We start from the raw sequence: 14,534 nt of genomic DNA, 5'->3' as shown, positions 1-14,534 counted from the left end.
CAGAATCCTGGAATGACCAGCACAATCGGTATTCAGAACATCTCCATATTCCCACAAAGTCCCTGAGCAGTGCTATCCCTTTGTAGTCACAGTCTCTCCACACCTCACCATGGTACCACTGATCTGCTCTCAGTCTGGATTGCTCTGTCCTCACCAGAAAGTCATATAAATGGAGCCATTGCAAACATAACCTTCTGAGACTGGCTTCTCTCACTAAGCATAACGATTGCAAGCATCATCCCAGTTGCTGATCGTATCAATCTTCCATTTCTCTGTACTACTGAATAGTATACAACTGTACAGAAATATACACCTTGTTGAAAGGCATTTGGATTGCTTCAAGTTTTTGATGATTACGGATAGAGCTGCTATAAACAGCATGTACAGGTATTTGTAGGAACTGAAGTTTCAACTCCTCTAGGGAAAATCTTTTGGCGTGTGGTTGCTAGGTCACATTGCTAAGTGTATGTTTAAGTTGGCAAGAAGCAATCAAGCTGTTTTCCAGAGTGGCTGTACCACTTTATGTTTCCTCCAGCAACATGTGGTAAATCCAGATGCTATCTGTCCTCAATATCATTTGCTCTTGTCAGGTGGTTTTTGGCTTCTTTGCCTTTCTCCTTCCTTCCTTCCTTCCTTCCTTCCTTCCTTCCTTCCTTCCTTCCTCCCCTCCCTCCCTCCTCCCCCCCTCCCTCCCCTCCCTCCCTCCCTCCTTCCTTCCTTTCCTTCCTTCCTTCCTTCCTTCCTTCCTTCCTTCCTTCCTTCCTTCCCTCCCTCCCTTCCTCCCCCCCCCCTCCCTCCCTCCCTTCCCTCCTTCCTCCCTCCCCCCCCCCCTCCTTCCTTCCTTCCTTCCTTCCTTCCTTCCTTCCTTCCTTCCTTCCTTCCTTCCCTCCTTCCTTCCTTCCTTCCTTCCCTCCTTCCTTTCTTTGTTTTAAGCACTTTTTAGTACAGGAATACTGGTCTCTCATCTTAGTTTGCATTTGCATTTGCCTGAGAGTTAGTGAGGTTGAACATCATCTATTCATGTGCTCCATTGCCAACTATATATATATATATATGTGTGTGTGTGTGTGTGTGTGAATATATATTTAATATATTAAATCAAATATTGAGTACACTAATACCATTAAATTTTAATAAATATAATATAAATATGTAATGGTGTATCGATATTATTAAATATCAATAGAGTAAATATATTAATATATACATATGTGTGTAAATATAAAAACTATGTATAAACATATGTTTATTTCTATATATGAAATTTTCTTATTGTTGAGTTTTAACACTTCTTTGTATGTTCTGGTTATAAGACCTCTGTCGGATAAGCAATTAGCAAATACATTGTCCCACCTTGGGATCTGTCTTTTCGAATCCTTAACAGTATCTTTCATAGAGGCAAAAGGGTTTTTTGGTGTCATGCTTAAAACATCTTTGCCAAACCCCAGGTCAAAGAATTTCTGTTGTTTCCTTATAAACATTTTACAGTTTTATGTTCTTGAGTTATGTCTAAGATTTATTTTTAGAGTTGAGTAGAAGGTGTGAGGTCCTTTTACTTTTATTTATTTTTTCATTGAATCTGTGGGGGTGACATGGGGAGGTCCCTTTACATTCAGATGGCCATTTGGCTGCTTCCACACAGTTGTTGAACGGGCAACCCTCTCTTCGTTGCATTGCTTTGGCGCCTAGAATTGGCCACATTTGCTGAGACTAGTCCTGGAACGCCTCCTCTGATGCAGTTGCTTGTTTGCTTATCCCTTCACCATTGTCACACTGACTTTCATTTACTGTAGCTTTATAAGTTTGCAAACGAGGTCATGTGATTCCTCCACCTTTATTGTTTTTGCAGTTGTCTTGGCTATTGCCATTTCTATTATTTTCCACATACATGTTAGAATCAGCTCGTCTATATCTAGAACACATCCTGCTGGGATTTTTATTGGAATTACACTAAATCCATAGATAAATTTCAGGAGAGTTGACATTGTTATTATGTTAAATATTCCAGTCCATGAGCATGGTGTGTTCCTCCATTTATTTGGGTGTTCTTTCACTTCTTCAGTATTTCCCCGTTTTCAGCAGGTGCGCATCCTGTTTGCATACTACTTTACCCACCTCCTACCTGCTTTCATGCGTGGGCCACACCAGCTGCTCACAGCTGCCCTGGGAGCTGAGCCAGGCAGGCTGAGCTCATGCTCCTACCCTCATTACCCAGGTGAGGAAACTGAGGCCCAGAGACATGACGTGACTAAGAATGCTGGCCCACCAGACCACAGACCTGGGGCCCCCTCAGAGTAGCCTAGTCCAATCCCATGCTGTGAGAGGTGGGACCTCTAAGGGCCAGAGAGAGAAAAGGCAGGGCCAGGCCACTTGTGGGGGTGGTGGCAGAGTAGGGTCAGAGACCTCAGGCAAGTGGGTTTCCTACTGTGAGTCTGTTGCATCCTGTGCACCACAAGAGACAGTAACTCCCGCAGAGTATCGAGTATCAGTGAGGAGGGAAGGAGATAGTGCACCAAAGTGTGGGGCCCAGGGCCTGACGGTGATGGTGACAAAGACAAGGAGGAGGGGCAGAATGGATGCCCAGGAAAGTGCCAAAACGGATGTCTCAGGGGGCTGGGAGGGCATTGGCAGGGCCCTAACCTGGGTAGGAGGAACCTCAGGGCTGGGAAGCTGTGAACCGTGGGGGTCTGCTCACTGAAGGGAGATGGGGAGTGGTATGGGCAGTTTGGGAGGGTGGGCAGGTGGGTGTCATGAGAGAGTGTTGAGAGGTGGGGGCGTCACCCCCAAGACACCGTGAGCCCCTCGGGGCAGCGGCGGCAGACTGCAATGGGTTGGTCACATATCTGAACTCAGAGGGTTCTGGGTGCCAGGCCCAGCGCTGCCTCTTCCTGGCTGTGTGCCTCAGGGCGAGTGTCTTGACTCTCGGAGCCTCACTTTCCTCATCCGTGGAATGGGCCTGATCATCCCCTCCCCGTAGCGATGTCCGGTAACAACATGTAGGCCCGTGGAAGAAATGGCAAGGGAATAGTCACAAAACTGTTTGCATAATAGTCAATAACTGGAAACAAGTGAATTGAGGAATGCTGGTGGGTCAACAAGAGCGAGAGGAGTCAGAGGGCACAGGCCCGGGTGGGGGAAAACGCCGTGGAGCTGCCTGGGTACCTGCACACCTCCTCCGAGGGCCTGGTGCACAGTGGGTTCTCAGGGAACGCTCGGGGAGAGGCGATGTGGGCCTCTGTGGCCAGGGAGCCTGTGGAAGGCCCGGGGCTGGGGCGGGGCTGGCGGGAGGTGGGAGGCCTGCCTTGTTGTCCAGGTTGCCCTGTGGGTGAGGAGGTGGGCCACCTCCAAGGTGACCAGCCTGACCGTCCTGGGGGGCCCACAGTCTGGCTGCATTCCCCAGGGCCCTCCGGCCTCCTCCCTGCTCTCTTCCTCCCTGACCACCCTGCAGGGTGCAGGGCAGTGGGCCCCTGGGGGGCCTGACCATGGGGAAGGGGTGTGGACAAGGGAGAATGCTGAAAACCTGCAGGCCTGGGGACTTGGTGACCTCCTCGGCACCCTGTCCCTCATGGCTGCCTTCCTCCTGCTTTCCCAGATGAGCCACTATATCTCAAGTGCCCTCTGCACACAGTGCTCAAACTCACACCTGTGGCTTTGTGATGGCTCCACATTCATCCACGAAAAGGCATGTGCCTACTGTGTGCACAACAGGGTCCCGGGAGTTTCCCAGGTCGAGGGTGCCAGAAATGTCATGTATCATTCATCACACCAGAGCCGGGGCCCCAGGCATCCTTCACCCCTCACGCCACCATCTCGAGCCACGCACCTGAAAACCTAAGGGGACTTCCTCTCGTTCGGAATCACGGAGTGTCCATTTGGCTAAGCAGGGACCCAGCAGCCAGGAAGGCAGAAATGACAGCACTGGGCAACAAGACAGAATCCCACCTGAAGCCTGTCTTTAAGGAGCAGGGGTGCGGACAGAGCCAGTTTCCTGGGGGTGAGACCTATGTGGTCCCACAAGACCCTGCACTCACAAGGGCTCCACTCGTGATCCAAGGCTCTGCTGTTGTTCTCTTGGAATTCTTAACAATTTGTGAGCAAGGGGCCCATGTCTGCATTTTCTACTGCACCTGGCAAATTATGTAGCTGGGTCTAGGTCATGATCCAGGTCTGGCCAAGAGAGGAGAACCTCTTCTCAGGGAAAAGAGTCAATTGGGAGGGCAGGGGCCCTTTCACTACACTGGCCCTCTTCTTAACCTGGGCCTTGTCCTCCCTAACGTGCAGACATTTACTGGGGCACCTGAGGAAGCTCCGGACACTGTCCCTGCCCGCTACTGAGCCCTTCCCAGGGGACCTCTGTGTCTCTGCCCTCACTGTTGTCCACTGGAGAAATTGCAGAACCAGCCACACCCTCCACAGGCATCACCCAGCCCTTGAAAGCACCAGGACCTAGGCCTGGCCTTGACCGCACTGGAACGGCCCTGCTTCCATTGAAGGGCTCCCGAGCCCCAAGCAAGCCTTAGGTCACCGCCACAGGCAATGGGCTTTTGAGGTCTGTAGCAGCTTTGATTTCATTAAATCTACTCTCAGCAACCATGATCCTCCTTCTGCCTGCTGGAGGGGAGAGGATGTCACCTGGAGGCCTACCTCATTGTCCCTATGGGTTTATCCGAGGGATGAGGTCCTGAGCTTGTGTGGATGATGATGGAAGAGTTCGATGCCAGCACCTCCAAAGGTGGGGACAGGGAGATGTGTCCTGGTAGATGATTGTGGATCCTGCCTCTTGGTGGGAGGGACAGTGGCACCAACCCATAGCCTCCACCCCACCCCTTCCCTTACTTCCCACCCCCTCCATGGGCATCTAACTGGTGCCGTACCTCGTAGGAAATCAGGAAACCATGTGGACCGAACCCTCTCAAAACTCTCGATCTCCACACTCACAGGTGCCTCCACGTCTCCCAGCACCCTGCCTGCCTCTTTGGTAGAGGCGAGCCCTCTGGCCCCATCCCAGAGAGCCGACCACAGGCCACTCAGAGCACAGGTAATGGAGGAAACGTCCCACTTCATTTTGCAACTTTAATGTGACACTGATACCAAAAACACAACAGCACGACAACAGCACACAATGAAAGCAGCAGGGCGCAGAGAGCTTCGTCTTGCATGCCATCTCTGATGGGCAGGCAGAGGCGGCCTAGACTGCTGTGTGAACACGGAGTCTGAGGGGGCACTCTGGCTGGATGAGTGATCGCTGCAGTTCGTCAGCGTTGTCTGCAAACACAGGACACAGGAGCAAAAACAAACGGAAATACAGATAAAACAGTGAGGGATATAAAGAACAAAAGAAGGGTCTGTCCACACTCTCACTGCTTCCCCTTCCCCATGCCAGGCCTTCTGCTGACTTCTCACAGCCTCTCCCCGCCCCACCCTCCAGGGTCTCATTTATGGCCTGAGAACCTTACTGGATCCAAGAGAAGAAGTTGGCACTCGTTCTGGCGCATTTCTGGTGCGGATGGTGGAGCTGGTGCTAGGGCCATCTAGGATGCTGGTGTTGGCCCCACCATGGGTGCCACTGCTGATGCCAGCTCTCCAAGTGGCTCTCCCATTGGCACGGTTGCTATTCAGAATGTACTGATGGTATCTGGCCCAGAAAGCAAAGGGGATCCTGGCCCAGGCGTCGCCAAATCTCCATCCTCATCCCAGTCAGGAGCTCCACCTGTATGTCGTCCCAGCTCCACCGTCCAATCAGAGCTTCATCCCCGATGTTCATCTGGGCCCTCATCTGGGCCCTGGCATGTTCCTCAGCCATATCCACATCCATTGTCTTGAAAGCATCATCCACAGCCTCCAGGAATGGGCCCTCCATTCCCGGGGGTCTCGGTTCTGATACTGCAATGTAATAGCAGCAGCCATGCTAACGGCTACCCTATGTTCACCGAGCACCTGCTTCCCACTGTACACCCTCCTGTGCACTGAGCACGATCACAATAAAAATAAAGACCACTGGAGCCGACCAGGCCTGGGGTTTCGCCCCATCCCTCACATACATTGCATCTGTGAACTTGGGCCAGTCACCCAGGAACCTTTCTGAGACTCAGTGTCCGCACTGGACACACAAATGGCATAAGGAGCCCATGACCGAGAAACAGACAAGGTATGGGAAGTGCCAGCCCCTGGCCCTGGCCCCAGCCCCCAGCAGGGGCTCTCTGTTACCTGGGCAATGAATCTCAGCACCCTCATCTTGCTGGTCTCATGTCGGGCCCTCAGTCCCCAGAGGAATTCGTACTCAGGTGGGCTGCTGTTGGGGATCTTCTTGTATTCCAGGTACCTCAGGGGAGAGGAAAAGAAACTTTTGCCTCCAGCCAGGCAGACCTGTTGTCGTGCTAATGGCTCCCAGGGGGCCCCTTTCCAGTCCCAAGGCAGCAAGCAGCTCAGCTCCTGCAGGAGGACTGTCCTGACCCTCTGGCCGGTGCCCCACTCCCAAGCTCACTCCCACGGTTTCTGCCTGCACTACTGAGGCCTTCAAAACCCTGGGCTGTCTGTTCCTGCCCAGAACAGCCACAGGGAGGTGTGTGGGTGGGGGTGGGGGAAGGGGCACATGTAGGGTATGTTTGTCCACAGTAAGGCCACAGGCTTGTGCCCCTTGTCACAATGACCCCTGGATTCCTATCAGGTGTGTTGTAAACAGTGGGGCCACTGCTTCAGGCCCCCTCCTCTGAGCACACCTCACCACAGCGTCTGTCCATGGCCCGGCTGAGCCCTGGGACAGCCCACCATGGAAAGGGACTGTGAAGAGAAGAAACGGTCCACCAAGAGCAGCGTACTCCAGGTACGCCCCTGACCCTGTGAGTCAGGAGGGCCGGGCTCCAGGCCTGAGTGGGCCCCTCACCAGCAAGGGCCAAGCTCACACTTCCACACTGGAGCCCCAGGTTCCTGGGATGCAAAGCAGGGGATATTCTCCTATAGCCTGCAGGGCAGGTGCTTGGATGGTGTGGTGGTTGTAACATACCCCACACCATGCTCTCAATCAACGTGTGCCCCCTTTCCCCAAGAATGCCCTGGCATTCTAATCCCCCTGGCACTCACATACCCCGACCCACACTCACCCCAGAGACTCCATCCCTCCAGTGTTAAGACCTAGGACGGGGAAATGGCTTCCTCAGCCAGACCAGCACAAGGAAGGCATGAGTGTGAGACTTACTTCTGCTTCACAAAGTCGTCTGTAATGAGCTTCCTCAGATCGCCAAGGAATGGGTGCCTCACCCTGAGGGCAAGGAAAGGAGTCCATGACTAGAGCCGGTGGCAGTGCCCGGGTATGGGCAGGAGCACTCGCTACCAGGATTGAGAACTTCCTGGCCCATGGGGCAGCCTCATGAGGCCTGGGCATGCAGCAGAGGTCTGACAGCAATGGCTGACATAGGGGTTTGATGGAGCCCCGAATTCTGATGGTTTCTCTTACATCTCCTCTGGGGACAGAGAGGGGACATGGAGCAGAGAGGGGGCTGAGAGTTCAGGACCATTTTGCCATGCACCCTGGTGAGGCCCTTTGCGCTCTGCCTAGTCCAGGACGCCCACTCCCCTGCACCAGACCATCAGGTTGTTGCAATCCTGGGGCCTCCTATGCCCCAGGACAACGCTGAGGGGCACTGGGAGCCCAGAGAGCCCAGTGAGCCCAGTCATACCCAGGGCGCAGTCCCATCTTGCGTAGTGCCTCCCAGAGGACAGCTGCCAGGGGAGATGAGGTACAAGAATTTGAAACACGAAGGTGAGACGGGGGTGGAGGCAACCCCCCACCTGCAGGCCCAGCCACTCACCCTCGCTGGCACGGTTGCCATTCATGAAGATGACTCCCAGAATCACCAAGAGAAGACTCAGCCTGGGAGTGTCCTTGGTCCTAAAAGTGTAGAAAGGGGGATCCTGTCCAGCAGCCATTTGCCCAAGAGACTACAGTCAGCTCACCCAACTTGCTTCTCCTAGATCGCCCCACTCGCTACAGGGCAATTCTTCCCACTCTGCGCATGGCTTGCTACCTGATCCAGACAACTCATTCTTCCTCCGCTTGCAATTACATCACTTCATCCATCAGGTGTGGATGCTAACACCCCCTCCCAAGATTCTGCCAAGGACAGGATTGGGCAGCAGGAGCAAACGCTTGCCAAAGGTGTGTCCAGAGGCTCATCCACACCTCCCCCGCCCTTTGCCCATGGGGCGTACACTGGACAGAAAGCTCCCCCAGGACCAACCACTCTGCCCAGGCAGGGCCAGGCACTTAGCAGGAAGAGGAAAGCAACGAAAAGCCTGCTTTCTTGGAAGGAGGGGCGTGGGTGGGCAGGGGTGGAAGCCCCACCGCAGCAAGGCCTGGCCCATCTGGTAATCACTTGACAACGGTAGGTGGGCACTGTGCTGAGGCCCTCCGGCCCTGTTTTCCCTCTTCTCTGAGAGGAGGGGGAGGCACCACCTGGGAAGGCCACGACCCTCCTGCCTTTTCTCACTTTCCCAGGAGGCGAGCTGAAGAATCCTGTGTGCAGACAAGAATGTACAGATGTTCTTCCTTGTCGATCTCCTTCAGGTGGATCCCGAACTTCTACACGGGGAGAAAACAAGACTTCGAGGTCAAAAGTCCAGGCCAAATGTCCTGCAGGTAGTCACTCCATTCCCTGCCAGAACATTCCTAGGCAGGGAACCCAGTGTCACGGGGGACGACAGAACAAGAGAGGACGCAGAGGAACTGGCCTCTGGGAGCTCTGCCATTGGCCAAGGCAACGGGACCCACTTCAGGAGACCAGAGACCTCCCAGAGCACAAGGGAGAGGAAGTATGCAGTGGGAGCTCCCAGGTGGAGAAGCTAGGCAAAGCTTCCAGAGCAGGTAGTACTGACACCGGGCCTCCAAAGGCTGCAGGGTACAAGGCTTCCCTGCCGCTCACGTTCCAGAGAGCTGCCCCCCATCCCCGCACCCACCTTTTCCAAGGTGTACGTTGCTCGTTCAATGATCTCTGGGAAGTGTTCATCATATTCTCGGATGACGTCCTTCAGCATGTCTGCAGGAGGAGAGAGGTGGGAAAGCACCTGGGCTGAGCAGGGGCCAGAGTTGCAGTCCCTCGGTCAGCCCTGCTGCAGGGGGAAGCACGGTCAAGACCCCGTGGTGTACTGTGCGCTTGGAGCCATCAGGCAAGGCCTGAGAGTTGGGGGTATCTGATGGGGGTGGGGCCCACTGAGGAGGATTGGGGGAGGGGGGGAGGCAGAGTTCAAGGATGGGGTACAGTTGTCCACCTGAGCGCTTGATGGGGATCTTCTTGTAGTCCTTAATCATCAGATATTTCACCAACTTATTTGCCTGGAGAAGGGGAGGCAAAGGTATGGGTGAGCTCAAAAAACTGGCCAGCAAGGGAGGAGAAGGAGGGAGAGGGGGAAGGGCAGACTCCTTACCCTCTCTTGCAGAAGGGTCACGTTGCGTGGTGGCAAGCACAGTACATGCCTTGAGGGTACCTGGGATCTCAGGGCCATCGGGGGCCGAGGGGCCATCTGAGCCCTCACTGTCAATGGGGGCTGCGATGTTCTCCAGGTCGGTGGGACAGCAGGAGGCTCTCTCTCTTCCTCACTGCTTTCATACTCATCATCCAGGTGCTTAGACTATAGCATTGGGGAGAGGAGAGACTCAGGGCTACCAAGCTTACTGTGCCCAAGCCCCTGGCAACATCTTCACCAGAGCAGGTACTTGGAAATAAGAGTAGTAGGAACAGCAGATGACATGTGCAGAGGGCTTACTAAGTGCCAGGCACTGAGCCAATCTCTTCTCCCTCCAGGCCGGAGGGTAGTGACTACATGGAGTAAGAACATGCTAGCACACTTGTGTTGTAGAAACTTGGACAAGCTGAGAGAAGAAGAGGGGAGGGAAAGAGAAGGGAAGGGAAGAGACAGGAGGGGAGGGAAGGGGAAGAGAGGAGAGGAGAGGAGAGGAGAGGAGAGGAGAGGAGAGGAGAGGAGAACAAGGGGGGCTGGAGAAGGCAGGGAGGTCTCACCTTCTTTGTCCTCTTGCCTCCCATCCTGGCCCAGGGCTCAGCACTGTTCTGAGCAGTAGCAGCTGCACTCTCAGGCTCAGGGGCGCTCGTGGCCATCTTGGCCTTGGCAGCAGCTGCTGCCACAACATTCTGAGGCTCCACCCACCGAGTCTTAGCGAGAGCCTTCCCAGACTTGGTCGTTTTGGGCCGAGTGGCTGCCCCCTCCCCAGCGGATGCTGTCTGAGGCACCCAGGAGGCAGCACTGGGGCCCTCTCTGGCCACATCTTGGGCTGGAGTGGGCCTCCTGGGGTGTGGGAAAGCTATGCCACTGACACCAGCCGGCTGGGTGAAATCAAAGACATCATTCTGACCCAGAAAGACTGTCTTGAGCTGGGTGGCATCCACCTCACTGGCACATGGAGCCTGAGAAGAAGCACAGGCAGTACTGGGACCCTCAGTAGCAGCCTCCTGGGCCTGGGAGGCTGGCTGGGGCTGTGAGGAGGTTGCTGGAGCCCCAGAGGCAGCCATGTCACTGTTGACTGGCATCTGGGAGCTGTGGGGAGAAGCAAGGGTTGTCTCAGGGGTGGCTTCCTGAGCCTCGGCCGCATATGCCATGGGTTGGGTGTTGTCTCTCGAGGCCTGCTCTGTGGCCAGCGGGTGGCTAGTGACCACCTGATTGTAGATGGCCCGAGCAGCAGCGGCAGCAGCCCGAGCAGCGCGGTTGGAGGCGGCAGCTCGGGCTACATTGGCAGCCCGAGCCTCCGCCTCATTGGCAAGTGTTTCTGGATCCAGCTGAAATGCCTCCACCAGAGTCTGGGCCAGCCTAGGGTTTTCCAGTTCCCAGGGTTCATTCTGCAAGGCCAGACAGAAGGATAAAGGAAGGCAGACAACTTTACACACTCTCATCATGCTTCCTTGTACTGGACAGCCCCTCCAGGCAGCCATCCAGCCCCTACCACCCCCAACACCCTCCTCGAACGACCCTCTTTCTCCCAGCAGGAAAGGGAAGGTTTGATTTGGAGTGGCTAAGTAGTCCTTCCCCATTAGCCCTCCCCTCTTCATAAAACCTCCCTCCCCTCCCAGTTTTGGCAGGGCCAGCAGGTGGCCGAGAAGGGGCCTCACCGCCAAGATGTGAAGGCCTGGACCCAAGCTCCCAAAGGCTCTGAGGAGACGAATGTCAAAGCTGGTGAAGGTGCCATAGCCTCCGAAAGCACCAAATTCTTCATACTCATTTCCTTCAATCATCTCTTCCTCCCCAACTTCATCACTACCCTCGTCCATGTCTTCAGCATTGTAGCTTTCGGATTCCATGCGGAAGCTCCCCTCAGCCATGCTGGTGTCCCAAGAAGAAGAGAGCTCAGCCTGAGAGGAAGGATGAGGCCTCTGGGGGAGGAGGGAAATCCAATGGAGGCATGATCTCTCCCGGGAGCACCCATCAGCCAGCCCCTTACTAGGCAGTAGGGGTTGGGAGTGAAGTCTGTTGGGGTAGATTCTGTCAGAGACAGAATCTTCTACCCGAAGAGAAGGGTAGAAGAGGCCGGAGGAGATCGCCACACTGAAAGGTGGGGGCAGGCTCCCCATCCCAGTGGCTCGATTTGAATGGAGGGGTGGACTGGTGGGCTTGGGTCTGAAGAGCCCCAAAGGGGATGGATGCAGGGAGAGAAGGAGAAACAAAGGGCCTGAATTTAAGGGCTGGAGCAGGGAGCCAAGATAAAGGGTGAGAAGATGAAATGTGAGGGCTCAGACACATGGGGACCGCGAAAAGCTCTGGGAAACTGAATCCCAGGGACCCTTTGGCGAGGTCCCGGTGGGTGGGGGCTTTCCGGTCAGGCTGGGCTCACACACGAGCGCTAGGGGTAGATGGGGTGGGGGCCTTGGACTAAGTGAGGCTCCATTTGGAGCGCTGGAGGTGTCAAAACCCAGGATTGCAACTCCAGGAAGGAGGCAAAGTGGTCAGCTGGGTGGGGGTGATATAGGAGTGGCTGGGCGGGGATGGGGCCTGTGTCTTAGGCAGGTCAGCCCAGAGCACACGGGTCTGCGAAAGCAGTTAGGATCCAGGAGCCTGGGTCTGGCGGCGGGGCAGAGGGGACTCCTATCTGGACCACGGGTCTAACGGGGTTCGGGTTTTGAGTGCTTGGGCTTTGTTCAGCTCCCGGGTGGGGGGAGCGTTGCAGGGAGGTGGGGTGCGTTGTGCGGGAAGGGGTGGCGCAGTGTACCGGGTTCCACCCGCCCTCTCCCAGTCCTGTCCAAGGCTGGATCCTTACCTTCCCTGGGGCTCCAATGGCGTCGGTCCTCAGCACCGGGAACCCCGCAGCCGCGCCCTCGCCGACTGCTGCCAGCACAGCAGCTCCTACCACCCCGCCCCTTTTCTCCGCACACCCCCACCCCGCGGCTAGCAGCCTGCGCATGCGCTGACCCCTCCAGCCCGCCGCTTTCCCAACAAAAGCCCGGTCCACCAGGTCCCCAGCGCGCAGGCGATTCCCCGGGTGGGCGGACGAGATGGGGCGGGGGCGGGGGGGGGGGATGTTTTTTCCTTCCCGCCAGATTCCCCTTTCCACCCCCGCCTCCGACTGCAGGCGCGACCTCACACCCTGTGGTGCAGTTCAACCCACCCAATCATCTACCCTCAGTACCTCCCACTTTTACAGCTCTGCCCTTCACCTTTCCCCTAAGCTCCTCCAGTGCGCTCTGGAATCCACTGTGCGCCGGTTCCCCCAGCGTGATCCCTAGGTCACAAGTACAGAGGTCTCTAGCAACAAGGGAAATGCAAACAGAGGATGCCGGTTCCCTTGGTGTTCCCCTCCACTGGGGCCACCTCTGTGGCCTCCAGGCACCCTGGGAACATCTGCTTCCTCAATCACTCTTTATGCAGCTTGTGCATCACAGCCAGATCTTGGCTGCGGCTTGTCTTCCTCTCACAGCTGCCCTGGGAGGTCGATGTCAGCATCCCCATTCCACAAGTCAGGAAGCTGAGGCACAGACACACTGCATGGACTAATGACACGAGGCCACAGAGCCAGTAAACAGAAAATGTAGAATTTGGGCTCCATGTTTGCCTAGTGCTGGCCAGGGGACTGAGGCATCCTCTCCTCTTCAGTTTCAGCGACAGCTCCCCACCCACCTCCCCTGCCCTGTCAACATCTGTCCCAAACAAGCAAGCTTTGCATTGTCTGAGACCTAAGCTCATGCTCATGCTCTGCACCTGGGAGGACACAGGTAGAGGCCCGCCAGCCCCGCCTCTGCCTACTCTATGTGGATCCATCCAGGTGTGGGAATTGCTGTTTGGGGTTCACTCTCCGCCCTGACTGTCAGGCCTCTTTGCAGAGAGTGGCACACACATGCTGCCCCTTAGGCCCTCCTGGTGCCCACTGGAGCAGCCTGGACAATCGGGCACTTGTGTGTCTGAGCCATGGCAAGCCCTGATTCAGAGTAAATGTTTGTCCTGGTTCCTTCCAAGGATGGGGCCTGGGGCAGCTGTGGTCTTGTGGGAAGAAGCTGGGCCGGGCTTCAGAATTCCAGGGATGGAGTGCTGGGCCAGTCTGTCGCTCGCTAGCTGTGTGAGCCTGCTCAGGTCGCTGGGCATCTCTGAACCCAGTTTCTCAATATGCAGAATGGGAAACACAAGGAGCACTTACTCAGGTCCTAACCAAGGACACACATGCCTCTGGACTTCCAGAATGACCGGTGAGACAGCTTTGGAGGCAGGAAATGCTATGTTCTCATCTCAAATTATGTACTTTTTACACAAACCATGCTGGACTTTTATTTATTTATTTAAAAAAAGATTTTATTTATTTATTTTTAGAGAGAGGGGAAGGGAGGAAGAAAGAGAAGAAAACATCACTTTGTGGTTGCCTCTCTCGCACACCCCTACTGGGGGCCTGACCCACAACCCAAGCATGTGCCCTGACTGGGAATCGAACCGGCAACCCTTTGGTTCACAGGCCGGCACTCATTCCACTGAGCCACACCAGGCAGGGCCATATTGGACTTTTACATTCGTTTTTTATATCAGCCTCTCCAGGACTCCTGTGTATGAGTCAGAAGCTATTGCTAGGACCACAGCTTTTACTCTCCAGTGACCAATATCAGTCCTGCCTGGCTGAATGGCTTTCCTCTGCTGTTGCATAGCAACCTCCCTGGTCAGCTGCTTCTGTCTCTTCAGCCCTTCCTGGGTAACACGTTTCTGCAGAAGGTGAGCAGACCCTAGAAAAGAAAGCCTTGACAAACCGCTATATGCTAGTAGAAAATGCTATGTTCCCATCTCAAACAGACCTGTGCTTTTTACCAAACACCATACTGGACTTTTATATCTGCTTTTCTTTCCATTTTCTTTTTAATTTTTTCTTTCTTTTTATTTTAAGTATATTTTATTGATTATGCTATTACAGTTGTCCCATTTTTTCCTCCCCTTTATCCCCCTCCGCCCTGCACCCCCCTCCCACCAGCATCCCTCCCCGCATAGTTCATGTCCATGGGCCGTACATATAAGTTAATTGGATTCTCCATTTCCTATACTATTCTTAACCTCCCTCTGTCTAC

General features: G+C 54.8%; 1 protein-coding gene and 1 non-coding gene across 2 annotated transcripts; both read right to left on the bottom strand.

Moving 5' to 3' along the window:
- Positions 1 to 5,059: 5,059 nt before the first annotated feature.
- Positions 5,060 to 12,415, bottom strand: LOC114504597 (melanoma-associated antigen D4-like). The gene is given in 17 exon segments (XM_028522309.2): positions 5,060 to 5,265; positions 5,452 to 5,493; positions 5,496 to 5,681; positions 5,684 to 5,698; positions 5,701 to 5,847; positions 5,850 to 5,883; positions 6,208 to 6,322; positions 7,196 to 7,258; positions 7,677 to 7,719; positions 7,809 to 7,888; positions 8,487 to 8,578; positions 8,953 to 9,032; positions 9,265 to 9,328; positions 9,421 to 9,624; positions 10,014 to 10,844; positions 11,115 to 11,375; positions 12,257 to 12,415. Coding segments are annotated over 16 exon segments (2,400 nt in total). The 5' UTR covers positions 12,401 to 12,415; the 3' UTR covers positions 5,060 to 5,265; position 5,452.
- Positions 6,591 to 6,722, bottom strand: LOC114505894. Its single transcript, XR_003685345.1, has one exon. It is a non-coding gene; the product is annotated as a small nucleolar RNA SNORA11 (small nucleolar RNA).
- Positions 12,416 to 14,534: the final 2,119 nt, after the last annotated feature.

This window comes from Phyllostomus discolor, chromosome X (genome assembly GCF_004126475.2).
Source record: "Phyllostomus discolor isolate MPI-MPIP mPhyDis1 chromosome X, mPhyDis1.pri.v3, whole genome shotgun sequence".
NCBI classification, from domain to species: Eukaryota; Metazoa; Chordata; class Mammalia; order Chiroptera; family Phyllostomidae; genus Phyllostomus; species Phyllostomus discolor.
Note: the sequence above shows the minus strand (reverse complement) of the source record. Positions and strands in the feature narration are given on the sequence as shown.